This window comes from Xiphophorus couchianus, chromosome 19 (genome assembly GCF_001444195.1).
Source record: "Xiphophorus couchianus chromosome 19, X_couchianus-1.0, whole genome shotgun sequence".
Taxonomy (NCBI): domain Eukaryota; kingdom Metazoa; phylum Chordata; class Actinopteri; order Cyprinodontiformes; family Poeciliidae; genus Xiphophorus; species Xiphophorus couchianus.
The window spans coordinates 7,018,742-7,045,451 of NC_040246.1; the positions used below are offsets into that span (position 1 = coordinate 7,018,742).

The 26,710-nt window shown below is 41.6% G+C and overlaps 1 protein-coding gene across 3 annotated transcripts; it reads right to left on the bottom strand.

The window, feature by feature from the left end:
• Positions 1–849: 849 nt before the first annotated feature.
• Positions 850–26,497, bottom strand: LOC114134522 (SLIT and NTRK-like protein 3). 3 transcript variants are annotated; one of them, XM_028001190.1, is made up of 8 exons: positions 26,179–26,497; positions 24,428–24,468; positions 21,045–21,326; positions 20,632–20,883; positions 20,288–20,403; positions 17,524–18,456; positions 15,042–15,261; positions 850–3,450 (listed from the first exon to the last, which is right to left on the bottom strand). In XM_028001190.1, the coding sequence occupies exons 3-8, from the start codon at positions 21,258–21,260 to the stop codon at positions 2,323–2,325; spliced, it is 2,865 nt and encodes a 954-aa protein (XP_027856991.1). In that variant the 5' UTR covers positions 21,261–21,326; positions 24,428–24,468; positions 26,179–26,497; the 3' UTR covers positions 850–2,322. The 3 variants fall into 3 exon arrangements, with proteins under 3 accessions (XP_027856991.1, XP_027856992.1, XP_027856990.1); XM_028001191.1 differs by lacking the exon at positions 24,428–24,468 and having other exon boundaries at positions 26,319–26,497; XM_028001189.1 differs by lacking the exon at positions 24,428–24,468.
• Positions 26,498–26,710: the final 213 nt, after the last annotated feature.

The following is a 26,710-nucleotide window of genomic DNA, read 5'->3' on the forward strand; positions in this document are numbered from 1 at the left end:
GTAATGGCCTAACCACAGAGTAATGTTGAAATTTTGAGGCTGTTTTCATTCAGGAAGAGTGAAAAAAGATATTGAAGATGGTACATCTAACAGAAGATGAGTGTTTTTTTTTTGGTAAAGAAATACAAGCACATTGCAATTTTTTTTTGCCTCATTACTTTTTTAAATTGTGAAAACAGTTTTACAGAGAGCATCCCATCCTATTTTGAGTATTTTAACCATCATCAAATGTGCATCAGGTGGTTATTTACAAAAGAGATGATGATTTTGTTTATAATTATGCAGGAAATGGAGTTTGGAGGCTGCAGACCAACATAAATCTTCCTGAGTGAGAACAGATATTGCAGAAGGTACATTAAAAGCATTTCCAATGAGAAATCTGATATTTGTTTTGTATCAGATGTTTAAACTTTAAATTTGAGTTTTACAGCAACTTACTTTTCCATTATGAGGTTACCTTGACCTGAAATGATTTACAAGTTCACCAAGCAGTGAACTTGTTCCAATATGGCTGCCACATCCATGAAACAGAGGAAGTCAAAGGTATAGACTATTTTAGCCTTTCCTATTGATTGCATTTCTCTAAACCAGAGTAAACAAAGAGTGTTTGGACACAGCATTTAAAGAAATATATTACTGACTTGTAATGAAATTAGCAGTTAGCATCAAAACACAGATAAATCTGCCAACTCCAGCCTAATCCTCGATTTGCAACTAAATGAAGACCCCAAAAAAGTTACCTACAAAATTGTGGACTATTCCTTTAAGGGAATGAAGATGGAGAACATGAGAGTGCATGTTATTTGGGTCAGGCTGTGTGTAAATGTGTGTGAATCTGTCACACAATAGTTGCCAGGGAACGTCTTTTTTTTTTTTTTTAATGTAGCACCCTTTATTGTACTTCGTGGGTCGGCGGTAAGAAGGCTGAACCATATGCAGAATCATCCTATACATTAATATAACATGATCCCTTACAGGAGAGCTTCAACACGCAAAAACTAAGAATAAATATATTCACAACTGCCTCTACTATTGTTTGGAGATGAAAGCATAAAAAGTATCTCCATAAAAGATATTAACCAGTAGTTGATAGAAGTGTCTTTTTTTTTAACAACAGAAAAGAAAAATGCCTCTACACCTGCTTTTTTTTGTCCTTTGTCTTTGTTGTCATTCAATATTTCCTCTGAGAAATACTTTAAAGAAAAAGAATACAATAACCTCTGTGCCTTTGTCGAGTGGAATAAAACATGAAGCAGAGGTCCTTGTGGCCCGGCTAAGTCTGAGAGATAAAGAAATCCAAAATGCATCCATTGGCTCGGTGTTCTTCTGTGGTCCTGCCTTCCTTGGTTTTGTTTTCCATTAAAATGATAGTAACAATGATAAGAACTTCCAAAATCTTTCCAGAATCTCACTCTGCGACAATCCAGACAATCCCGAATTAGTCCCCGTCATAGCCCTGTAAAGAAATCCAGATAAGCAAACTAAGTTTGACCGGATGAGATGAAGAAAAATCAACAGAACTGCATACAAACAACTCCAATATTGACTGGGTAGGTTATTATTTTTGGCTCATCCAGGGAATGCAATTACTCTTCAGGTTCTCGATTAGTCTCAGTTGTCCATCAGCGTCCCGTCCGTTGGTAGTCAAACCTCTTTGTTTAGATAAATAGATCTGTATTTATAGAAAAATAAGCATTGACCATACTGCTGGCTGTTCATTGCTAAGGCACTTGGCTATATTCGGTTATTTTTCTTCTTCTTGGGTTGTCTCGGCCGCTCCTCTGTCTCAACGTGCATGCCCAGCTCGTTCCAGGCCTTCGGGCTGTCGAGGTTCATGACTCTTGTTTTTGATGTTGTTAAGAGCTGTGTTTTTTTTTTTTCACCTCCACGCAGGTCCTTTGAGAGTGATATTATGAACATTAACGCCCACAGCCGTGCTGTAGCCTGCTAATTGTGGCGCTTGGTGGAAAAACGGAGCCTTTTTATCGCATTGTAGGACTGTGGAGGAAAAATGAAAAGCAGCGGTATCTGCAGCTGAAGTTTTGCCCAGAGGCAGAGATCCTGGTTCAGCTAATCCTTGCCAAATACCAACCTATGTGCCAGTAGTGGGGAAAAATACAAAACCTGACCTCAGGTCCTGGAATAAAACACAGCGTGTAGCGTAGTCCCACTCCCCCACAGGCTCCTCTGAAAACCAACCTCTGTACAGGAGGAGTCAGTGTTACTGGGTGATTCATCAGCAGAAAGGGAGATGACGAGCAGACAAAAGAAAAAAATGGTAGCAAGAAGGAGGGAGGAGAGGGATTAAAAGAAGGAGGAGTGCTAAAACTGATAGGACCGGTCCAGAACTTCCATGTAGTCTGGTTTGGTCCTCAGTCTGGGTCTCTGCTCTCCATTTCCCTGCTCACTCTGGCTGCCGTGGCCACCTCCGGCTGAGGAGCTGGCAGTGGTGACCACGAATGTTTGGTCAGGTCTCACTTCCTGTTTGGAGTCCTGGGTGCGGGGGTAGCAGGGCGGGGGCCTCCCGTACCTGTCGGGCAGATCTCTGAACTCGGGGGTGGGGAGTTGGAAGAGACAGTCCACAAGCTCCACTTTAGGAGTGGGACCCTGGCTGTCGATGACCGTGGGGCACAGGATGCCATTCCCATGGAGACCAGCAAGTGCTCCCATTGCCCCTGTGATGGTGTTGATGGGGGATGAAGACACCTCCAGGGTCCACTCCTTCTCCTTCTCCGGCGTAGGGCAGTATCCTCCCTTGCACTCCTTCGAAGCCGCAAACGCCTGCTGCTGCTGCAGGTTCACATCCGCGTCCTGTTGGTCTTTGAACATCGGGTTGCTACACATGTGTGAGGTGGCGGCGGGGTCGGCTTCTTTCGCTGCCGCCTCTCGGGGCAAGATGGTGTCGTAGACGTGGTTGTGTTCGGCCAGAGGTAAGGGAGGCTTTTCAGGCAGGTTGTGGTGAAGGTGGTGGTGGTGGTGCGTCTGCTCTGTGAAGATTCCACACTCCATCTGTATGCCGGCCAAGTCTACCTCTCCCTGGCGACGGAACGGCAGCTTTTCCCTAACCCTCAGGGCGTAGGCAATTAGTGCCGCGGCTGCGAAGAAAGCGGAGACGAACAACACCAGCAGGCTGAGCACCAACACCGACAGAGGGATCGAATCTATCCACGGAGGGGCGAGGGGTCCCAGCCCAGGCGTAGGGTACATGGATACATTTCCTCCTGCATCTGTGGAGTTTGCCATCTGCTCCTCCAGCTCACGGCCCTCATGGGGCTCCAGCTCAGGACAGAGCAGCTCCATGGAGAGGGAGCGCAGGGCCACGCCTTTAGTCTTTTCGGGCAACTTGCAGACCGCCTCCCCCATAAGAATCATAGTGCTGAGCCCCTCGAGCCAACGCTTCAGCGGAGCCGCTTCACAGTTGCACTCCCATGGGTTCTGCTGCAGGTCCACCTGGAGAAATACATCACACCACAGCACACTGTCATTGCATAATAGTGAAATAATTACTGATCTGCCATGCAACGCAAATTCATGAATCATTCTGTTAACTGTTCACAAAAATAACTAATTTTGCAGTTGCCCTGGCGATGTACATTATTAATTTAAAACAGCTCCAAATAAGCTGAGTGCAAGCATTACTGAGGTGACAAGGAAGAAGAATGATGTTTACTAAATTTGTCTTGTGGTATTAACATAATACGGGGCCTTGCAAAAGTATCCACACCCTTGAATCATTCACATGCGTCAAGAATATTTTATTGGGGTTTTATGAGGTGAACCAACCCAAAACAGAAGTTGGAAGTGCAATGCAGAGTTTTCTTCTTCTTTTACAAAATCAAATCTTTTGCATTCAGCCTCCCCTTTGTCAGTGCTTTGCAGAAACATCTTTTCGTTACTGCTTCAAGCTTTTTAGGGTACGTATCAGCATCTGACAGCTTGTCTTGTTTCAGGTTGTCAATTGAATTGATTTTAAATACTTACGGCTGTATTAAGTATAAATTGTTATACATTTTATTCATGAGTATCAGAGTAATGGGCCCTGAATGCAAATGCAAACTGAACTTCTAAGATTTTTATTTGTGATGGAAAGTAAAAAATGTGTGTCCTTTATTTTCTGCTTGTACTGTAGCTTTCCATGTAGCACAAACTTCTAGATTACGGTAAAAACTGTATTATTAGTAGCATAAATAAATAAAAATAATGTCATTAAGTGTGGTGGAGAAAGTGAATCACCTGTTTTTTGAATGGCAGAGCGCAGCGTTTAGTTTTGAACCTGCTTGAAAGGCCCTCAAAGCAGATTCCTGCTGTGCTCTGGCTGGTTATGGACAACCCAGGATTTACATAAGTACTTTCTCAAAAAACTCCCAGGCAGGCGAACATGCGGGAGTATCCCAGCGCCGAGTCTTTAACAACAGGCAGGATGTGATGCAACTCTCCCCTGTGCCATAATCCAATAGGTATGCCCACAAATCCATTTTCTGCCTCCCAGCTATTGACTGCAGGTCCTAAAACAAACTCAAATATTCTCTTTGAAACACTTTGAAAAAGCTAAAGCAGATTATGCACAAAGGGAATCACATCATGTTGTATTGTCTGCAGGACTGATCTGTTCCGAGTCTTTAGCGGCGACACTGGCAGTGAAAGCAGATATTCTCTCTGTCGCACTTCCAAGGCGCTCGCACAAATGTTGTCATGCTAATTTGGTTAGGCCATCTCCTTGGCTTGCAGAGATAGATGGATGATTTTAATTTTTTTAAAGAAGGAGATGATTCAGCATTGCTGTTGCGGGAGCCGCTCCTTTCCCGGTTGTCACGCTCTCAACAGCCGGATGCTTTTTTTTTCTTCTTCTTTTATTGGCGTCAGTCCACTGTGGGCTTTCACAATCGCAGCTAAACCGATGGGTGACTAGAAACAACAAACAGCTGCAGTTCTAAATTAGCTTCAACACTCCTGCTAAATCCAAATTTTCACGCAAAAAAATACATTTTTTTCCAGTGTCTGCATTCTTGCAAGACTTGATTTAGCGTGAAAGAGCCAAATGACACAAAAATATGTGGCCAAACTGTCGGCTTAGTTTTTTTTTTCCCTTTCCTTCATAACTTTCACGGTGATGATTGTACATCTGTCTGAAATTCTCGATGCATTTTATTGCACGCTTTCATTCAAATCCCTTAAACTCTGTCACCCCGTCTATCATTTAAGCATCTGTCCGACGTAACCAGGAGTGTTTACAGTTTACAAGCCTGGTCACCAAGTGTGAGATTTGCTGTCAAATTGTCAGTCAAAGCACTACTTTAGTAAGAAATTACAGACCCTTGCTTACCCCCGACAGGTGTTACTATTATGTCAGCCCATGCTGTGTGCTTTTGTGAAAATGGAGGCCTGTGGTTTAATACTTCAAAGAAATGCCTTTTAAAAACACTCTAAAGCATTTTGTTACCAACCAGCTCTACCTTCTCTAGACAACCCAAATGTATTATTCAATGTTTAATACATACTATGCATGTGTGGCGTTACTATAACACATTACTGCACTGTGTTACATTCATGTGCTAGATATGGGTTATGACTGTCATTAATTTTTAAACTTATGGATCTGACATTGATAGTCATTCTCAGTAAGCTGATATTTGGTTTGTTAATTGATCTGGGTGCTAAGTAACGGGGTTTCCTGTGAGAAAAGTTCGGTTTGTCAAATCATTTTTTCCATAACCAAAATCTGGATTCTGAACAAAAGACCCAAGGAAAGCAGGTCAATAATAAATTTTTCCATCCAGAAGTCCAATAGCAATCGTTGCTCTCTGTCCATCATCTCTCTGTGTGTCATCTCTTGTACAGAATACCAAGATTCAAAGTCAGGAAACGGTACACGCATCTGTGTTTCAATCGAAGGAACTACTGATTTGCTGTTTTTGAATAAAAGCCAAGATATAATTCGTATTTTTAATAACAGTTACATTGAAACCCAACACATTCAGCCTGAAATGAAGGACTCCATTTATTTGCTGCTCCTTCATTAACATGAAGATCAAAGATCAAGCAATTATTGTCCAAGATTTATTAGAGAGCTATAAAAATTCCCACCAGGGGAGAAATTCAAAATGTTCTCAGCAAATCCCGTGTCTCCTAATTGATCTCTTTGCTCAAACAGTGATTTTCTTTCAGTCGTTAGGTTTGCTCTGGGTGGCTCCCAGAAATCAAGTCGATATGAAGCATGTGTTAGAGTTTCTGGCACAAGGATTTTAACTGAAGTCTCTGGTGATGAGACGCCCCCTGAGCTTTAGCTTGCCAAGCCTTCACTCTTCTGATGAATGTCTTCCATTGTTTTATGAATAATAAGACTCGGAGTGAGCCTGAAAAGAGTGAGTTTGACAAACAATCAGAAGTGTTGGAAGAAGTGTCTTTATGGGAAATATTTATTCTGTAGATGATATACGGGGAGGAGAAAGCAAATTCAATCACTGTCAATATACAATTTCAATCACTTGTATAACATCTTTAGCAGCCATAATTTAATAACACTTGCATTTATCGTTCTCTCGCATCGCTGGTGAGGATATTTTGGCCAGTTCTTCTTTACAGGTGTGTATAAATGCACAGCGCATAAAAACTCCCATTAGACTTTGACTGAACCACAGCATACACTTTGGTTTTTTTCCAGTTTTTGCTATTCTGTTGTAGATATGCTGCAGTCTTTGGGCTCATTTACGTGCTTTAGCCCAGCTTAAGCTGCCATACAGATGTTTGTCTCTAAAACACTTGATAGACACAATATATCAAACAGCCCCTTTGCACATTTATTCAGTTTATTTTTTTTTAATCCCACTTAAAGGTTTCAGATAAACAGCTTTTAATATCAAACTGCTTCATTACAATCAAAATGTGGTTTTCAAGTGATGACTTTGTTTATTAGGGGAAAAAAGCCAACCAAACAAACTGACCACATTCTTTGAGGGCCGAGTTTAATTTCACCAGCCACACACAGGCCTCATTAACGTCTGGCTTATAAAATCAAGAACTTAAAGAGAGCCTGTCTGACATGAAGCAGGCTATAAGAGCTCAAAATGTAAACTATTATCTACAGAAATGTAGGAACAGATGAAAAACACTCAATTACATGCATTTGGGGAAAAAACATTATGGAAGCTTCAGAGACCAGGATGAGAGTCATTATTCACAAGTAAGGAAAACACAACAGCATTTAAGCTTTGCCAGCCTACCAAAATTACTTCAAGAATCCATCAACAACTCACCCAGGAGGTCACAAAAGAGCCTAGAGCAACACTGAGAGAACTGTACTTGTCTCAATTAAGTCAGTGTCCATTATTCAACAGCAGAAAGACAGGAAACGAAAAAATGACATTCCTGGGTGAATTCCAAGCTGTAAGTACTGAAAAAACAACAGAAGACCGACTTATCCATTTACGCTAAAAACCCAATTTAAAGATTTAAGAATTTTGGACTGACAGAACCGAGGAGGATTATTTTATACAGTGTAAATTTAGACATATGGTGATGGTATTGTGGTGGTCTTGGGCTGTTTCTTGATTATCTGGAATATATGTCCTTTTGCGTGGTAGTAGTAATCCTGCTAGCAGAAAAATCATGTATAACACATCCATTTTATCAGTTTGTGTAGCAGGACAAAGATCTGAAGAGCACTAGCTCCTCTACCCCTGAAAAGCTAAACTAAATGTAGGTATTGGGAATGGCCCAGTCAAAGTTTGGACTTAAATCTGGTTGAGATTCTGTGGCATGCCTTTACACAGTCAGAGAAAGCTTGAAATCCCTCCAGTGGGGCTAAATTAAAACAAGTGGGCAAAAATTAATTCATAATGATGTAAAAGACTCATTACTAGTAATTCACAAACTCTTGATGGCAGTTGTTGCAGCTGAGAGTGAAACAGCCTGATATTATTAGGCAGAGAAGGCAATTCACACAGGGCCAAGTTGTTTTGGACAGGATTTCCACTCCCGAATGAATAATATCATCATCTGAAAACTGCGGTTTGTTTTCACTCAAGTTATTTTTTCTGCTCTGGAACATTTAACGATGACAAAAAAGCAAATAGTATAATGGCTACTAATACTTTGGCAGCACTGTCCAAAAGACATTGTTCCAGATATGTTGTGTTTCATTCAGCGGAAACATATTTTCTTATGACTGTCCAGATTTTATGTAGCAAAAATATCTGCAGATGAGATACAAAGTCAAAGAACCATATCAAATCAATTTGCTCGTTGAAAGTCTACACTCATGCTGTTCGATTTTATGAGTTTGTGATGTTTTGGCACTTTCCGGGGAATGCTCTTCTCTGCTGTGGCGTAGCTATCAACTTTCATATTCGCGCTTGCTTCGCCTGCAACATGCACTTTCGCGTTTGCGTATTTTCCCGAGCGACTTCACCGACATCCCCCCCGAGGAAAGCCGTGAACTTGTTCTGTACAGCGGTTTGCCGCTTCTTGTAGGCTGCGCACGGGCGGATGTAATAGCAAAGAGCGAAAGCATCTGGTCCATTGAGGCCGCTGTTGGTAGAAAAGCAGGCGCCTCTGTTTCTGTGTGATCACTAAACATCCCTGCAACATGCTGAGTTTGGAAAGCAGCCTCTGATCTTCCATTCTGAGGGAAAACAAATACAGACTGCAGAAGTTTGCATCGGTTTGGATGTTTGGGATTGGAACGTGCAGCTAGCTGTTCAGTGGAGTAATGACATGAAGATGTAAACTCATTCTCACAGTTCTGGCAATACAAACGCGTGCAAGATCACCACTATGTGCATATGAAGTCATTTTGACGCTAAAATAATATTGTGATAATTAGTCTTACACTAATTATGTCCTGGCGTATCATCCACCCCTGCACATAATTAAATACCGACGGTTATTAACAGTAAATTATTCTTATCTCAGTGGTTAGAACATTCTGCCTTTATTTAACAAGTGAAAAAAAAAAATCATCACTGAAGTTAAAAAGGCTTTAATGGCATCATGTAATATGAAATCCAAATTACTGAGTCAGACAGCCAGTGAGACTGAGACCCATCTTGTCTCTGTAAATAGCAAAGTAGTGTGGTCAAACTTCCCAGCTCATGAAAACCTATAATGACAGAAGCTTTTTTGCTGAGCTAGTCTATTTTGGTTTAAAACACCTATAGTGGTTTTGTTTTATGCTGTGCTGCGCACTTTAAAATAAAGAAAACTGGTTCATGTTACAGAAGAAGTTGTTTTCATCCGCTTTTATTGTGCTGGTGAAATTGGATACACAAGATGTGCAGCCAAATAAAAGATGGTAGCAATTTCTATGAGTATGGACTTTGTATTGATTAATTTTACTGATGTGTCTCACCATCAGCTGCCTTATCATCCAAACATTTTCTGTCCTAATCTTATGCACAATCATGGGGTGTGGTACATCACCAAATCATAACAATGGGAACACAGGAGACATACTGTATAAGTCCGCACATACTATTACCAAAGGACAGTCACCAACGGACTTCACATGCATTTTTTGGGCAATAGTAGGAAAGCTTAGTTCTTGTTCTGACTAAAAAGACCAACTGAATCTCCTTTACTAGCTTCACTGGGCTTTGTAAGTCTTTATCTCACAAAATACAAGGTACTTTATTGACATTCTATGTGACAAACCAACACAAAGTCATTTCTTTTGACAAATACAAATTGGAAGATTGCACGTATATGTATTCAGCTTCATCAACTCTGCTAAAACTGAAACCTGCAGCGGAGGTTCCACTACCAGCAGGACAACAACCTCAAATCTACAGATGTAGCTACAGGGAACTGGTTTAGGTTAAACCATGTTTATGTGTTTGGATGGCCCAGTCAAAGTCCAGTTCTGCAAACCAACTGACTTGAGAACTGTTGTTCAAAGTCAACTTGTAACTTGTTTTGACCAGGCTTGCTCTTTTTTACTCAAAAAATTAAAACTACATATATACTTCACTTCACAATCATGCCCTTTATCACATGTATTTCATAATATAAGTTTGTAATTGTGAAAGGCAAATTACCCAATTATAAATTAACCAATTTAAATTTCCTTTAAAAAAAACATTATTTGTATGTTATATCCTTCTTTCTTCCAAGCAGAAGTGGCTTTTAGCTTTCTAAACCACCGATGGCGCTAACCGTCAGCTAATACAAACCATACTAATGATTCAAACTATGCAAACCAGCAGCAAGCTGTAACTTTCACGAGCCTAACAGTCTCATAAAACTCATTTCATTTTCAAAAACAACTCACATTTTAATTTTTTATTTTGTCACATCGTAACATAGTACAGTGTTGTTTCCAGTCACTATCAAGAAGCATGCTAACGGCTAGCTTAGCAACATAATTTGATGGTTCTGTAACATTTTGACTAGCAAGTTCTAGTAACTCTGATGCTGGCTGTTTTGGCTTACATTTATAACATTACATAAAAGTACATCTATAGTTTTGCTTATGTGTTTTCACTTTACGTTTTATATCTTGTTGCAATGTGTTTACTTTCTTGTATTTATCATTTTTGCATATTCTTCATAATCACATGTTTTGTTTTAGTCCTTTGTGGTTAGTTTTAAGAACTCATTGCCGTCTCTTAAAAAATCTTCATGATGGCTTTCATTTTACTCTCAAGAATTAATTTTACAATTTGCACAGCCTGCTCATTTTTACGGCATCCATAATGTGCTACTGCTAAGATCTTTGGTAATTGCCGTGCCGGTTACTGCTTACTTTATGCTGTGTTAAAAAGAGGTGTTCGCCCACACTGGGAAAGGGCCTGAAGGGTAATTTTTCCTGTAAAGATCAGCTGCTGGCAGGTTTTTGTTTTTTTTCTGTTCGAGCCAGCACAAAAGAGATAATCCACTCATACTGTGGAGACCACACCGTTGTCTCAGGGGTTGTGTCCTTGGGCAAGACACCTCACCCGTCTTGGCTGCTGGTGGTGGTCAGAGGGCCCAGTGGCCCCAGCGCATGGCTGCCTTCCACCAGTCTGCCCCAGGGCAGCTGTGGCTACAATGTAGCAGCTAACCACCATCATTCTGTGAATGTGTGAAACACTTTAGGGTCCTCTGGACTAGATAAAGTGTAATAAAACACAGAGTACCATTTATGTTTTATTATTCACTGTTTAATAAGTAGTAATTACATAGCAATGTACTACACTTATTTTGTTTGGTTGTTATGGGTCACTTATACTTATTCAAGTTCTCAGTCATCCTTAACCTTTCATTAATTTTCAAACTCAGCTCAGGGCTGCAATTTATATTCATTCTCAGTAAAATGATATTTAGTTTGTCAGTTCCTCTGGACACTAAGCAAGTCATAGATATGTGATGGGGAGAAAAACAACTTTGTTCTCTTCAACAGAATTTACCCTGAGAGAAAATTGGTTTTCAAAAATATTTTCCTAGTATCAAGGAACATCTGGGCTCTGAACAAAAGGCCATGTTCACTGGAGAGCAGCTCAATCGTAAATGTTTTCTATCAGGCAACATAATAACAGCCCTGGTTCTCTGTGCGTGCTCTGTGCGTGATCTCAGGTGCACAATACCAAGATTTGACATCAGTAGAGGGTATAAATGTCTGCCTCTCATTCCAGGAATAGGATTTTTTTTTTTTTTTACAGATCTGCTGTTACACTGTCTTAGAGTGATGGCTAAAAGCTTATCGTCTGTCTTTATGGTCTCTGAGGGTTTCTTTAATACCAGTTACATCCAATCCCAACATTTCCAGTCTTTCTGAAAAGCTAAACACTTGACTTGCTTTAAATTCAGACACAATGGATATTTATTACCCTTATACCTCACACACACGCCCACACACAAAAAAAAAACCCTCAAGTTTTGACTGAGAGTGAGATTTTTAGCAGGGACATGGGCGCTGACAACACTGGTGCCAGGACATATCTGAATAATTCAGCAGTGATTACAGTGGATACCTTCCCTCTAATCAGTCAGAAAACCTCCCAAAATGCTCCACTGTCTGCCTCCGTCTCAGTTTTCCACACAGGAGCATAATTGGTTATTTCTACACATTGTGTCAGTTGCATCAAGTTTTTTTTAGACAGAATTGCTCCCCACTAAACGCCAAACCTGGCCATGGGCAACTTCCTTGATTAATGCTGGCTATGACAGGGAAGTGCCTGCCTGAAACCCAACATGTTCTTAGCAAGTACCGACAAAGACATATGTGTTCCTGGGCTGTACATATTTTTGGCCTCCTTTCAGATGCTCCTTCACTTAAGTTGATTTTATTATATATAAATCTCCCTGTGCTTTAAGGCTCGGTTGCTCTTGTACTGGCATTAATTTTCCAGTTGAGAAATCACACGCACCACAATGATTTTAATTTTCTCTTTAACGTCAGACAAATTTTTTTTATCATTTTCTAACAGTGCGCTAAGGGAAATATTTTTCGTATCAGTTAAGTGGGTGTGACTGCATAATCTTGTTCTTGACGGCAGAGCTGACTGTAAGCTCTGTATGCTGCTGCTTTATCAGAATTGCGCTTTTCTTTTTGTTTTTCCCAGCAGCTGGGAGCTAAATCCCGCTTCCATCAGTGTTAGCCTTTGATTTTACAGTGCAAACGCTGGCTCAGAAACACACAGAGGCGCCCACAAAAGCCCACGCCCCGAGCTTCAAACAGCCCACTAGTAAGCCAACAGGTGATATCGCTGTCATGTTGTTCGCTGCAGCCAACGGGTAGCGCTAATATGGCTTTGTTAGGGAAATAACAACCCCGATAAATGAACGGATTCAGTTACTGTGGCACAGATTTCCAGCTCTATAATGGCGATGCAGCTGGGTTCCATGAATACAACCCACTGGGTGCATCCAATTTGCGAAAGCTTAAATTCTCTTGAACATAAGAGCACTGCACAATAGACATAATGCATTTATTTGTACATGCACGCTTCCTCCAGCAAACATTTAGAAACTGCTGCTAAACTGCCAGTCTCACCCACACAAACCCAGAATTGGGAGTTTTGGGATTTTTTTTTTTTTTCCATCAAGCTAAATAAGAACAGAAATTCACAATGACATTCAGGCTAATCTACACCCACTTTACCTCATTCTGCTCTGGCTGTCTAAGAAAAGCTTACATTAAATTTGCTGAAGTCTTGGTTGAAAGGACTTAATATGTGTTCTTATCTGTGCGCTGCATGCCGCAACCAGTCATTTAAAGGCTGTGATTAGATGTGAGGAAAACCAGAAAAAAAAAATAAAAATGAACATATGCTGTATTTTATACAGTCTATTTACTCTACGTTGCATTAATTAAAACCATGCTTAAACACTTAAAGGCTTCTGCTTCTCCAGTCTAACTCCTGATTTATTAAGACCACTTATGCAAATTTAGTCTATTGCAATTTTCCAATTGGAATACCTGAGGCACAAACAGAGTCTCACATGCTGCAGCAGCGCTCTCAAAACAACAGCTGACGGGAGAAAGCTCCAGCTGTTTCAAAGGCCAGCAGATCAGGGCCTGCCAGAAGTTTAAAAATGCAGGTGGGGCCTGTCAGCACTTGATTCATTAAGATGTAATATCGCCATTTGCAGTTTCTTTGCAGCATCTTAGACCTTTGTACTTTTGTAGTATTTGAGAGAGATTAAACACATTTTTGCAAAGTGAAACAAAGGGTCCATCACCTCAGTTTTACACCTGACAAACAACAAAAAAGCAGAATATAACTACAGATACACTCCTGAACTACAATTCTTAATGTATTTTACTGTAATTGTATGTATTAGAACAACACAAAGTAGCACAAGGGAAGAGATTAGATGAGGAATTATGCTAAACTTAGCACCAAAAAAGAAAACCCGGAAAGGTCAGAAAGTATTTCTTTAACCCCATGAGTTCATAGTTTAATGAACCACCTTTTGCCACTGTTACCTTCATTTGTCTCCACCAGCTTTGCACATCCACAGACTGAAATTCTGCTCATTCATCTTTGCAAAAACAGCCACAAATAACTGAAATCAGTTCAATTAATTCCAGACTTTCTAATGTTGTCGTGATTCGATTTAAATCTGACAGAAGATGAACTTATTGTACAGTGAAGTATATTAACTCAGAGTGCTGTATCAGTACAAAGATAACATATCTTTATTCCTTATCATTTTTTCATATACACTGCCTGTTAAAAGATGCCTCGATAGGCTGACTGATACTTAGTTGCTTAAGGTTTAGCGAGTTAACGTTTAAGAGAAAGGTAAACTATACAAAAAAGATTTTCTTCCAACTACTCCTTATCATTCAAAACTTTTGTTTATATCAACATGTAACATTGTAAACTGCAAAAATGAATGAAATAAACAACTAAATACATTTTTGCTACCTCTGACATTTTTTCTTCCAGGCTGTTGAAGAAGAACTCTCTCATATCATGACACTGCCATGACCATGTTTTACTGTAAGGATTGTTGTGTTAGATGCACAGTGCAGGTTTTTTTTTTTTTACCTTACTTAGCTATTTGCAACCAGGTCAAACAGTTGAAATTTTATCTTACATAACGGCAGCATGTTCTTCTACATGTTTACTGCGTCTCCTACGTGGCTTGCTGAAAACAACAAGCAAGACTAGTTCTTCTCAACACTCTCCTAGAAAGGTCACACTTCTGAAGTGCACAACAAATGTCCTCTAATATTATGCAACAACCCTCTGAGGCCTTCACCTAATAGCTGTATCCTTACTGAAATTAAATTGGGTGGACTTAATTAATTAGCTCACTGAGTGCAGTTAGTTGCACTAAAGTTTTATTTAGGGGCATAAAAAAGGGGGCAGAAAAGCATGTAAACAATTTTCAGGTTTTTATTTGTAAAAAGCAAGTGAAACTGAAGCATCCATTTCCTCACCATCATGCCTGCATTTATATCATATTAAATCTCATTAAATTGCATTCCATTTTGTGACTGTAGAATAACAACATGTGAAAAAGTTCACCGAATACTTTTGCAAGGCACTGTACCCCATTGCCCCCCCCTGCAGGAATCGATGGTTAGAATAAGTAAAATATGGATTTCCACCAACCTGTACCAGTCCTCTGAGGTGTTCCAGCACACCCTCCACAGGCAGATGCTGGAAGACATTGTTTCTCAGGTTAAGACGAGACAGCTTGACTCCAGAGAATACACCGACGGGGAGGCTCTGCAAAGCGTTGTAGTTGAGAAACAGCAACTCAAGGGACGGCATGGAGTCAAAGGTCCCAGGATCTACCACACTGATCTTGTTGTTCTCCAAGTAAAGGAACCTAAGGTCAGGAAACAGAAGCAGATATTATCAGTTTACAGCCACAAAAAAAAGACAAATGGGCCATGCTCCTACAGCATAATAAAACGGTCTATGCGCACAGTAGCTTAGTCCTCATTTATCCAAATCTCGATAAATACGCAGCTGATTATTCGTGTTTCGAATTCATGGCAGAAATTTGATTTAATCTACCCCCTCTGCCTCTTCACAAAGCGATCAGTACCAAATTATGTCAAATTTCACAGAGATGTCTGATTACCACATTGGATTTTTTTTGTTTTGTTTTAACTAGTAGAACTGAGTGCGATATACTTTTTGATGACTGTCGGAGATTCTGCATGTTTTTGCTTTTGAGAAACACGAAAGAAAAGAAAGGACTATCTTCTTCAACTTCACTGTGATGTACAGCATGTATCACTTAGCTGAATACAGAAAGATCTTCTTTGAGAAAATAAAGGTACAACATGAAAAAGCAGCAACTGTCATTTTGAATTATTGTGCGCACCCTTCAACTACCACCTTTTGGCTCAATTGTAGCATTCAGTCTCAGGTACACGTCTGCTATTCGTTATCGAGCATCCGATTACCCATTACTGAAGTTCAGCTGTTCTAGTTGGACTTGTGTTTATTTGAATCCTTTAGCTAAGCCCAGAATTTGCAGAGAGGTAGATTTCCTTGTACAAAAGCATCAGTCAGGAAAGGGGTACAAAAAGTCTGCAGCAGTTTGAGAAAATCCGTAACAGCAATGTTAGAAAAACATGGAATGTTTCTCCATAATTAATAAAAATACAAAACAGAAGCTGGTAAGGGAGGATACTAACAGACAAAACTGAAGGGACAGCAGGAGTTTTGGGTAAGTTCTGGTCTCCTCTGGGGCTGAATGACAAAAAAAAAAGTCCAGACTTGGCTAAACTATTCCTAATCCTACTGTTAGAACAAGTTTTCTGATGGACGACACTGCACAGCCTCACATCCAGAGTTGAATATGGTGCTGGCAGTGGCATGCTGTGGGATTACTTTTCTTCAGATGGACCCAGACTTTCGTAAAGAGTTATAAGGATTATAAAATTTCGACCGATAGCTTTTTGTTTTTATTTTCTGCACTTTGTCCAGGCATTCATCAAAATCAATAATAGTATGGCTCCACCAGACTCAGGACTCAGTTTGACAGGAAGTCAGTGAAAAAGGCTGTGGAGAAGAGATTCCGGAAACTCCTTCAAGGTAGATGTGAGATGTTTAGAGACGGCAAACAAAGAAGACTGAATGCTGAAATTACATAAAAAATATGATTCAACAACAGGTTTAGTTAGAATTTCAAAACTTGTTGTTGCAACCTTTTTATTCTATCTTTCTACTCGGATTGATTTGTTTGTTTTTCATTGCTAGTTGTGTAGGAATGTCACATTAACAGTTTAAAAAGGTTAAAATAACTTAGCATTCTTTCATATTTAAAAACAAGCAGTTTAACAAGGGTGTGTAGACTTTTTACATCCACTGTAGGTCCAGTTCATATTGCTCAGAGCGCTCTGTCACCATTTAGCATTTAACAAAGGCTAACGAGAGGTTAAGAGGAAGACATTTTCCATGTCCGCAGAGGATCTTTATTATTGATTAATAGTCAGATTAATGGCTGCAGATTTTCTTAAACCTGTCTGGAAATATAAAGACGGTGCGGCTGAAATCTAAAGCCTAGGTGACTTATCATTCTTTAGATAGAATGGCATGAATTTTGATCTGTTGTCTTCATTAATGTTTAATGCACTTAATGAAGGAAGATATGCATTATGTACAGATGAATCATCTTTGTGAGCTTAATCTGACAATTTTATACATATGCATCGCTCTGACGAGTCTTTTCCCAAACACAAAATCCTGCCATCGTCCTGACACCTCGCCGTCTTATCAACACCTCTGTATGCAAATACCAGAAAACATTAATTTTCACATTGTCACTCAGAACCAGGCTTACAACTCAACTGGAGCATTGCATCAGACAGCGTGACTAAGTAATGACAAACATGGAAGAGAATGGGAAACCTTCATTTCAATCAAACTCCAGCATAATGGTAATCAACGTTTTCAGCGTTATCCAGTGCCAGGATTATACTGAAATTAATTCAACTTCTCTTCTTTTTTTTTTTTAACAAACAAATCTCTAAGTACCTTAAGCTGACATGTGGCTTCGGTTTAAGAAGAGAAAATTTGTTTGAAGTGCTCAGAGGAGAGGATGTGTGAAACGCAGAGAGATGCAAACACTCCTCACCTCAGGTTTTGAAGTCCCAGGAACATGTGGGGGCTCAACCTATCCAGCTCGTTCTCATTCAGGTGGAGGGTCCTCAGGTTCACTAGGCTGGAGAAGGCTCCCTCCTGAATGAAACTGACGCGGTTGTTCCCAAAGTGAATCAGGTCAAGGCTGGAGAAGTTCCAGAAGTCGGAGCGGACGAGCTTTTGGATGAAATTCCCTCCCAGGAAGAGCTTTCGGCCATTGAGAGGCCGAGGTATGAGCTGGGACATGTTGCGGAAACTGTTCTCTTTGCAGTTGAGGGTTTGGCCCAGGTCGGCAATGTGCAGATTGCAGGTGCAACGGATGGGGCAGATGATAGGTATGGGCGGCCGTGTTTGGTAGCCCGCCACGGGGGGGTTCTGGTTGGGCATCAAGCTGCGAGCGGTGGGCGGCGTTCGGCTGGAGGATCGAGGTCTTTTAGTTGGCTTCAGCTGCTTCTCCCTCTCTTTACGCTCCGCTGAAGTGTAGGGGGACGAAGTGGAGGACGTGAGAGTGTTCTGTCGGGAGCCATGCACCATAGACGATGGCCTTGTCGGCCTGGCTCTCCCGGGATGGGAGTTGTGTTTAGAGTTTGGGGGCAGAGGCTGGGGCTGGGATCCCGCTGATGGAGCGCCTCTCTCTCCCTGATGCTCTTTATCCGGCAGGTCAGCACAAAGCTCTTTGCGGGGGATTTCCCTCAAGTCCTTTCCGTGAAGATGAAACGGGTATTCGCAGGTAACGTCCCCGACGACAGCCGTGTAGGGGATCTGACCCAGCCACTGCAGTAGCTCCACTGCCTCGCAGCTACAGTTCCAGGGATTCTCCTCCAGCTGCAGCTCCATCAGGGAGCGGCCGATGTACTGCAGCGTCCCGTCTTTTGCTAGGCTCTTCAGACGATTTCCCCGTAGGTCCAAGTGAGTCAGAGACACAGATCTGGAGCAGGAGGGGGAAGGAGAGGCAATGTAGTTAGATGAAAGGACAAACTGCAATGAAAAAAAATCGTTTTTTTTTTTTTTTTAGTGGATGATTAGTTCATCTTCTATGACATACAGCGCTTTGCAAAAACATTAAATAAAACCCTGAGCTTTTTCATCATTTAGTTGCATCACGATTAAAAGATCTAGTGTATTTTATTGTTATTTAATTTGAAAAACCACACAAACTGCAGTATGACCAAGAGATGAAAGGGATGATACAAGGTTTGTGTGTGTGTGTGTGTTTTTAACTGTTTTTTTTGTTGTTGTTTTTTTTGCAAATCATAATCTGATAATGGCGTGCATTTGTTCTCCACCACCTTCACCTTCTGCTGTGATTACAGCTGCAAAGACCTCGGGGTATGTTTCTAACAAATTTCTTCTCATTCTTCTTTCCAACACCAGATTAAATGGAGTGAAGATCAATTTTTAGGTCTTGCCATTGATTCTCAAGTTAATTTCTGCACGGCATATTGAATTTCAGTCACCATCTCAGAAGCAATATATGCTAGGTCACAATCACTAAGGGTTATTAGGAGATAATATTTAGCTTAGGGTCATGAGGTGCACCGCTGGCCAGGATTGCCCTGTATTTAGGCCTGTCGCAATAAGCAATAAATTGATTAATCGAATGATAAATTCAAATGAGCTCAAAAATTTCCATTTGCATGATTTATCATGTTTCTGGTTTCGCTCTCTTTCTACCAAAAACTGGATGACAAAAGTCTTCACTCTGGGTGTTTTGGTCTCAATTAGCCCTATTTTTGAAGGACATTTTTTACAGAGACTTCATAATTCAATTTATTTGTTGCTTCTGTTGTTTTGTTTATTTATTTTGGATATTTAAACGGTTTCTCAGTTTCAGTGGTAAATGTTCATTAAAACTTTAAGTCTATTGATTTTTGAGAATGTGTTCATGCCAATATCATTATAAAGTTGAAAGTGGTGTCAAAACAACATTATAGTTTATTCTGGAACAATTTATCGCCTAGCAACATTTGTTATTGTGACTGGCCTACCTGTATTAAGGTACCAAGTCCACCTTAGATCAATTCTGACCAGCTTTCTTGTCCCTGCTAAAGAAATGCAATCCCACAGCTTTATGCTGCCACCACCTTGCTTGACAGCAGTGGCAGGGTGATTGGGGTGATAATGCAGTGTTAGCTTCCTTATCAAACAACAATATATATATTTTGGGCTCATCTAGAGCCCTTTCTTTCATATATTTTATGTGTCCTATGAATTTCTTCTTGCCACTTTTCATTTAGGCAGAGTGAAGTTGATCCGTCCACCTGATTTGGCTAAAAATGTCCTCAGGACTTTCCCCTTGACCCGCCAGCTGTGTTCCTTGGTTGTCATGCTATCTGCTCTTTAATGTTCTCTAACGACCCTCTGAGGCCTTCACATAACTCACTTGGACTCCATTGTACTTTTCAGTTGATTTCTGAAGATGTCAGTAAAAAGATCTGAATACAAATGTGCAACAAACTTTTTAGATTTTCCTTTTTAAAAATGTTGAAAACTTTCCTTCTACTTTAATTATGAACCTCTCGGTGTTGGTCTATCTATCACATAGCTTTTCCAGTACAGCACGTCAAGCGTCGTGGGTTTAACGTGACTAATTGCGAAAAAGTTCAAGGGATATGAGAGCTTTTGCGAGGCGCTGTGTGCGCGCTACAATAACCCTACCTCAGCAGAACACTGTGACTAACCGTGCCTGGCAGTGATATTTCTACAGATCAGTCCTGGCATAATTAAAAAGCTTTGGAGTAAAATAATCAGGATGTAACCTGAACAGATGAGCGGGCAGGACGGGGATCAGATTGTCATTCAATATGAGAACCCGAAGCTTGTAGAGAAACCTCAGAGCGCCACTGTCGATCCGTTTGATCACATTGTAGTCGGCCTGTGGGACAGAAAAATGCAATATGGACAAAGATGTCAGAGCTCAAACCAAAGCTTGGCCACTGTCTGGTTGAAAAACAAACCCTAAAACTCTTTTACCCCATTTCACCCAGAGCAGCTGCCACTCCACCACTGTTTCTGGCATGGAAACGAATTGTACTCTCGCACTGATTCATCAATAATAAAGTCAATCATGGATAATTAGGACTGATTATGTCCTCGAGCTTACCTGGAGGTATTCCAGGGCCTCTAAACCAGCGAACGTGTCGTTTCTGAAGACCTCCAGCTTGTTCTCGTGGAGGTACAGGCGCTTGAGTTTGGCCAACCCGTTAAAGGCCCCCACTCGGATGTCCTGGAGTGCATTGTTGCCGAGGTTCATCGACACCGCGTTGCCAAGGTGCTGAAACCCGTTGCTATAGAGACGTCTGAAAGAGTTCCTCTGGAGGTTGAGTTTGAAAGGGCGGATCCATGACTGTGACACCTGGATGATTAATTACAGCTCTGATTACTTAATTTATTAATTAGGGGACGTGAACAATAAGAACGAGCCAGGAGCCGATATATTAGCATTGGAGATTCGGCTTTTTAACAAGATGACATCGTCGCAAAGGCCGTGATGAATGAGGAGGTGAGGAGGTTTACCTGGCTGGCGTTGGTGAAGCCCCGCCCGTCGCAGTGCACGTGCAGCACACCCTCTTTGACCTCACACGTGCACGGCTCGAAGCACGGCTCGTCCACTTCCTCCTCCGAGTTGTCCACCAGAGGGGTGTGTGTGGAGGTGGGTGTGGGGGTGGGACCGTGCGACGCCTGGGACAGGCGCGCACACCCCAGGGCCACCACCAGAGTGACCCACTGCATCCTGCTGCTTCTCCCCTTTCAACTCAGCAGCCTGGGGCTACGGCGCGGCATCGGGCCTTTATCTCACTGCCAGGCGAGGAGAAGATGCATACGTTCAAACACACACATACACACACACACAGGATCCGTGAGGACAAACAGACAGGGCAGGAGAAGGAGAAGTCATTTCAGCATGAATCAGATTGGTGATACATCATAAGCATATTCAAGCAGCTTGGAAATAAATGTTAAATCACAGACTGTTGAGCCATGGGGAAAGCATTTCATTATACGGAAATAATGATGTATAGGCCAGCTGGAGGCAATAGTTCGCCATGATATGAGTCAAAAAACCATGACAAACATACGGTGCCATGCAAAAATATTCACACTCCGTGAACATTTCTACACCTTCTCCCATTCCAACCATAAAATTCAGATTTTATGTGAGACACCTATGCAAAATACTCCATAATTGTGAAATGGAAGAAGACTAATTCATGGTTTCTAAAATATTTTACACATACCTATCTAAAATACCTCTAGCATGCATAATGAGTACCCGGGAAGCAGGGAAGCAATATTTTCTAACACTGCTGTTCTGCCGCTGGCTGTGTCAACACAGCTAAGCAGGTAGATAACGCCTCGGCAAAATGACAAGTTGCCATCATAACCGACAGAATAAAGCTGAAACACATCAGTCCACATGCACTGTAAAACATTCATCTTGTGTATTTTATCACTAAATGAAGATGCAATGACAAATGCGCCATAAAAGACAGATGGCTATAATTCTCTCCCCAAAAAAAAGCTAAACAAACAAAAACATCCTGGATAATAAATGCAATCGAAACATTTTCATTACCCCACAACAGCAGAATGTTCAAAAACTGAATACAATCTCTGTATGGCTTTACCAAACCCTATGTAGTAGCACCTGTACTCAGCATGTTTGCTGTAAAAATAGGTAAATAATGAATTACTCAGAAGGTAGAATGTCTCATAGAAATTAGTTCAAAACAAGTAATTCAAATGCATTGATTTCAATGAAGCAACTGTAGTGTCTGCAGCTTATATAAATGATATGTATATTAGAGGTAAAAAGAAAAGAAAAGAAAATGGATGTGCAATAGGCTTTCAGGAGACATATTCCATCACCATAACATAACACAATAAATCGTGAGGTCCACTTTAGACAAGTTGCTGTCCGTCCAAGGTTAAGCATTGTTCTTGCTATAGCACATGCATCCTGATAACCCCTAATTATACACAAGAATACACATCAAGCTAAGGATGGGCTGTGGGTTTGTACAGCAATAATTCTTTAGTCTCTAATACAGTAGCAAAGGTCAAAAGCTTCCTGATTTGGCCTTTCACTTTCTGTTGCTGAACACAAACTATGAAGCACATAAAAAATAAACTAATTTTTAAAAATCGGTTCCTTCTGCTGGTGAATTGTACATGCCAGAACAACCGCCTGGCACGTTCAGACTCAAATACTAAAAGCTTGCTTGCTTCTGTGCGCAAAAATGCTACAGCTAGAGTCCAGTCAGATTGCAAAGAGGAAAAATAGTCATCTTCAAATCTTGCCTCAGATTATTTTTCTTGGTTTTAGAGCTAGACTTCGTCTTAGTAACTCCAACACAAGAATAAGCTTTGAGCTAAACTATTCCGTAACATCTTGGATGTGTTTTTCATGCCCTTCACTTACCTTCAGAACTGCCCCTTATATCTGCTTCTGTCTGTAAGCCAAACCCCCACCATGATGCACCATGACCACTACGCTTCATCTCTGAGGTTTTCACAGAACAGTTATATTTATGCTTTCATTAAAATACACTCTTTACTAATTTGGTGACTCCTAGGGGCACTGGCTTTAATTTAGAGGCATGTCATAAAAACGCAGTGTCCTCAGCCAGAGGCCTCCTCAAATTTGCTGTAACACAGACTGCTGCAGGAGATCTCTCCTGTTCACAGCCATCTCTATCCACTGTAACTCATTGAAGAATCTTGAATTAATCCACTGATTTCCCTTTGGGATCAATAAAGTATTTTTTGAATTGAATCAGAGTCAAGGGGACCAAATACAAATGCTCACCATGTTGTATTTTTCTTACACTCCACAGTAATGTGCTAGTTTGTGTGGGTCTAAAACATGTAGACACCACAAAACATGTACATTTTGTGGTAGTAAAGCGGCAAAGCGTGGAAACATTTGAGCAGTGTAAATATTTTTGCAAGTTAAGCTGAATCCAGCACTAGAAAACAATGCTTTATATATAAAGTGGGGCAAACGCTTCGTGAAGGGAAGCTGAACAGTCTCTTAGCTGAGGCAGCAAACGCTTTTATATTGCAAATTCAAATACTCACATTGTAAATGCAAAACAAAGACATAAACACGTGGGCCAGCTCACCTGTGAATCACATTTCACCGCGTTCAGAGTGGCTTTTCGGACAAGTAGGGGACGAAAAAATAAATAACAGCTGGGATGAATATATTCATCTGTATTCTCAAATGGCCGGCAAAGCTGAAATGTCACGCGTGTGTTGTTTTAATGTATGCGATATGAATATGAGTAAATGCAAATCAGATTCATAATGCCTCTGTCTAATGAACTGCTCCATTTAATGGGATGAATGGCAATCAGGGAACACAGAGGGGGGGGTGTAAAGTGGGGAGGGGGGGCGAGGCGCAACCTACCCGAGATTATCAATCAGCAAAAATATGTTGGGTTATCAACAGCCATCAAGGCCTGTCACAGTCATTATTGTGATAATGACAGTGGAGCTGAAGCACCGCTGCAAATCAAAACTCTTGAAAAAAAAAATGTTTTTTTTTTTCAAAAGCGAGTCGATGTAGAGGCGACATGACAGGCAGGAGCACGAGCTGATGCTGATAGCGCTGCTGATGTAATAAGAGCAGGATTACCACACATCTTTCATGTCCAAATTCTGCACTGTTTTGGCCAGACTCAGAGCAGCAGAGCTCTCAGATCATTTCCGAAGGAATAAATTAAATTCTACTGAATTTGGTTTATTTGCATTGTGCCAACTGACAACAAATGTCGTCTTGAGGCGTTTTACAAAAAATAAATAAATTGCAATCGATCACCATGTGGATGGATGGACTGAATCAACGTTCAAATTTAATGCTCTATTTTCTTATTGTATCTACAGCATATCCACACCTTGAAAACACTCCCAGGCCCTCCCAGTCTGCATGGGATCACTGTGAGGAGGGGAAACAAACAATTTTGCAGAAGTTAGAGAGAAAGCAACAACAAAACAAAGATGGAAAACAGCTGAGAACGCAGAGTCTTGCACTGGAATATTTCCTCTCAAGCCTTAATGAGATCTAAATTGGATAAAGCATCTCGATCTGCTCACATAGTGTTGAACACTGGCACTCGGAATGCAATAATGATCATGATGGTATGGTAGCTGTAATCATCCAGCAATAATCTGGCATCGGCGGGTTAGAAAAGAAGGCAGCAGTGAAAACATCACCGCCTGGGAGAGGAAGAGCAATCACAGAGGTGATTATAACAGGAGGGGGGGGAGAGAGGAGGAGAGAGATTGAAGGGATGAGTGAAAACCAGAGGAGGAGGAGGAGGCAAGATGGCAGGAAAAAGGTGAAGGAATGGAGAATTAGAGGAAGACCAGACAGATAAGGGGGGAGAGTAATGGGTTATAGAGTGGGTGCAAAAGGAGGAGGAAGGGAGTGGGATTGCATAAGCAGCAAGAAGTCAGTCAAGTCTGCCACTCAGGATGAGAGCCTCACAGTGAAACAGCTGAAATCTGATATTGATTACATCAAAGCCCTCCTCCTGCTCTGCACACAATGTACGCCCGCCTTCGGAGAGAAGCAGCTCCCGAGCCAAGTTTCTCACATGCGCGCGTTAGCGTGCGCCGAGAAACAATGCAAGAAAGGTCAAACCATATCCAAAAAGTATGCTTTTAAAGCCTGCCAGGGAACAGAAACAGGTGGCGGATGCACGTGTGGATGGATGGTAGGCTGGAGGGTAGGGGGGTGAGCTTTCGTAACGCTGCAAGATGCTGCCGGACGGCCTCGGGAAGGAGGAAGCTCACCAATCTGGGCTAATGTGCTCACTGACAAACTGGAACAAGACACAATAGAGTCCCAGTCATCTTCGTTTTTTTTTTATTAGTATCCGAAGGGCGTGCACTGTTTATCTCTGAGCAAAAACAACAACAACAAACAAAAAGCCCCTCCCCCTATTTGAAGAAGATCAATACTCAGTCCAGAGAGACCAGTGGGATCCCTTCTGTTAGACTCTGCCTTGATGGGAAGCAACACAGTCAACACTCAAGTCTCCTTCTCAGATTAGCCAAGTGAAGTAGTCGGCAGTCAGAATAGCTCTGCATCATTATGGGAGCAGGAAAGGACTCTGGCTGAATGTGATTGTGCATATGTCTCTTGCTGCTTTATTTATAAGACAGGCCTGGCACAGGTGTGGCTTTCCTCCTTGTCTCTCTTGAGTTTTTTCTTTCCTCTTCCCTCCACCCCCTGCACCCTCTGTGCACACACACAGAGACGCAAACACGCACACACACGCACACAAACAGACACACACACTGACGCAAGCCAGCCAGCCAGAGATGACGGTCACTGCTTCTCCTTCCCCATATTATTCATGTCACATATTTCCACTGTCTGCCTCTGTGTCCTCTCTGGCGGTCAGAAAACACACTCACTGTTTTTTTTTTCTTCTTCTTCTTCTTCTTCTTACATAGGGTCCCTGCTCCCAGCAAAGCACAGACCCTGCACTATATCAGGCGAGCAGCATCACACATCAAATGCATGAGGGGCTATAACTCACAGCCACTCCAATTTAGACAGTAGTTAGTTAGAATAAAGCGTGAGCAGTCCATTCACTACAACACATACACAAATAAAGAGCATATTAAAAGCATTTACCAGGCTAGGTATGGAAATCCTTGGCAGAGTAACGCAATCCAGTTGAATTCTTCATTGTCTGCCTCTCTTTTCCCCCCCCAACACACACACTAGATCCACGCAGCGTCGCTCGGCTCAGTTCGGATGCAGGTAATACTCACTCAGTCCGCCGGCAGAGAAAACAAAAAACAAAAAAAGCAACGAGGAAGCGAGCGAAGGAACACTTTAGTGGCTGACTGTCGACATGTCGTTCACGTCCAGCCGCACTCTTCTCCCTCTCTCCTCTCCTGTAGCGGCCGAGGAGGATGAGGGAGGGTTGGGGGGGTGGCGGTGGAGGGCGGTGCGGGGTGTGCGGGGGGGGGGGGGGGGGGGGGGGGGGGCACGTGATAAGACTGCAATGAGGTAGAGGATGAAAACCGAGCGAAGGAGCGAGGGAGAGGGAGAGAGAAAGAAAAGGAGAGAGAGAGAGGTGGAGGAGGACTTTAAATGAATAAATAAATAAATAACTCGTTTGGCTTTAGGATGCAGGGTCCGCTTCTCCACGGAGCAGCCC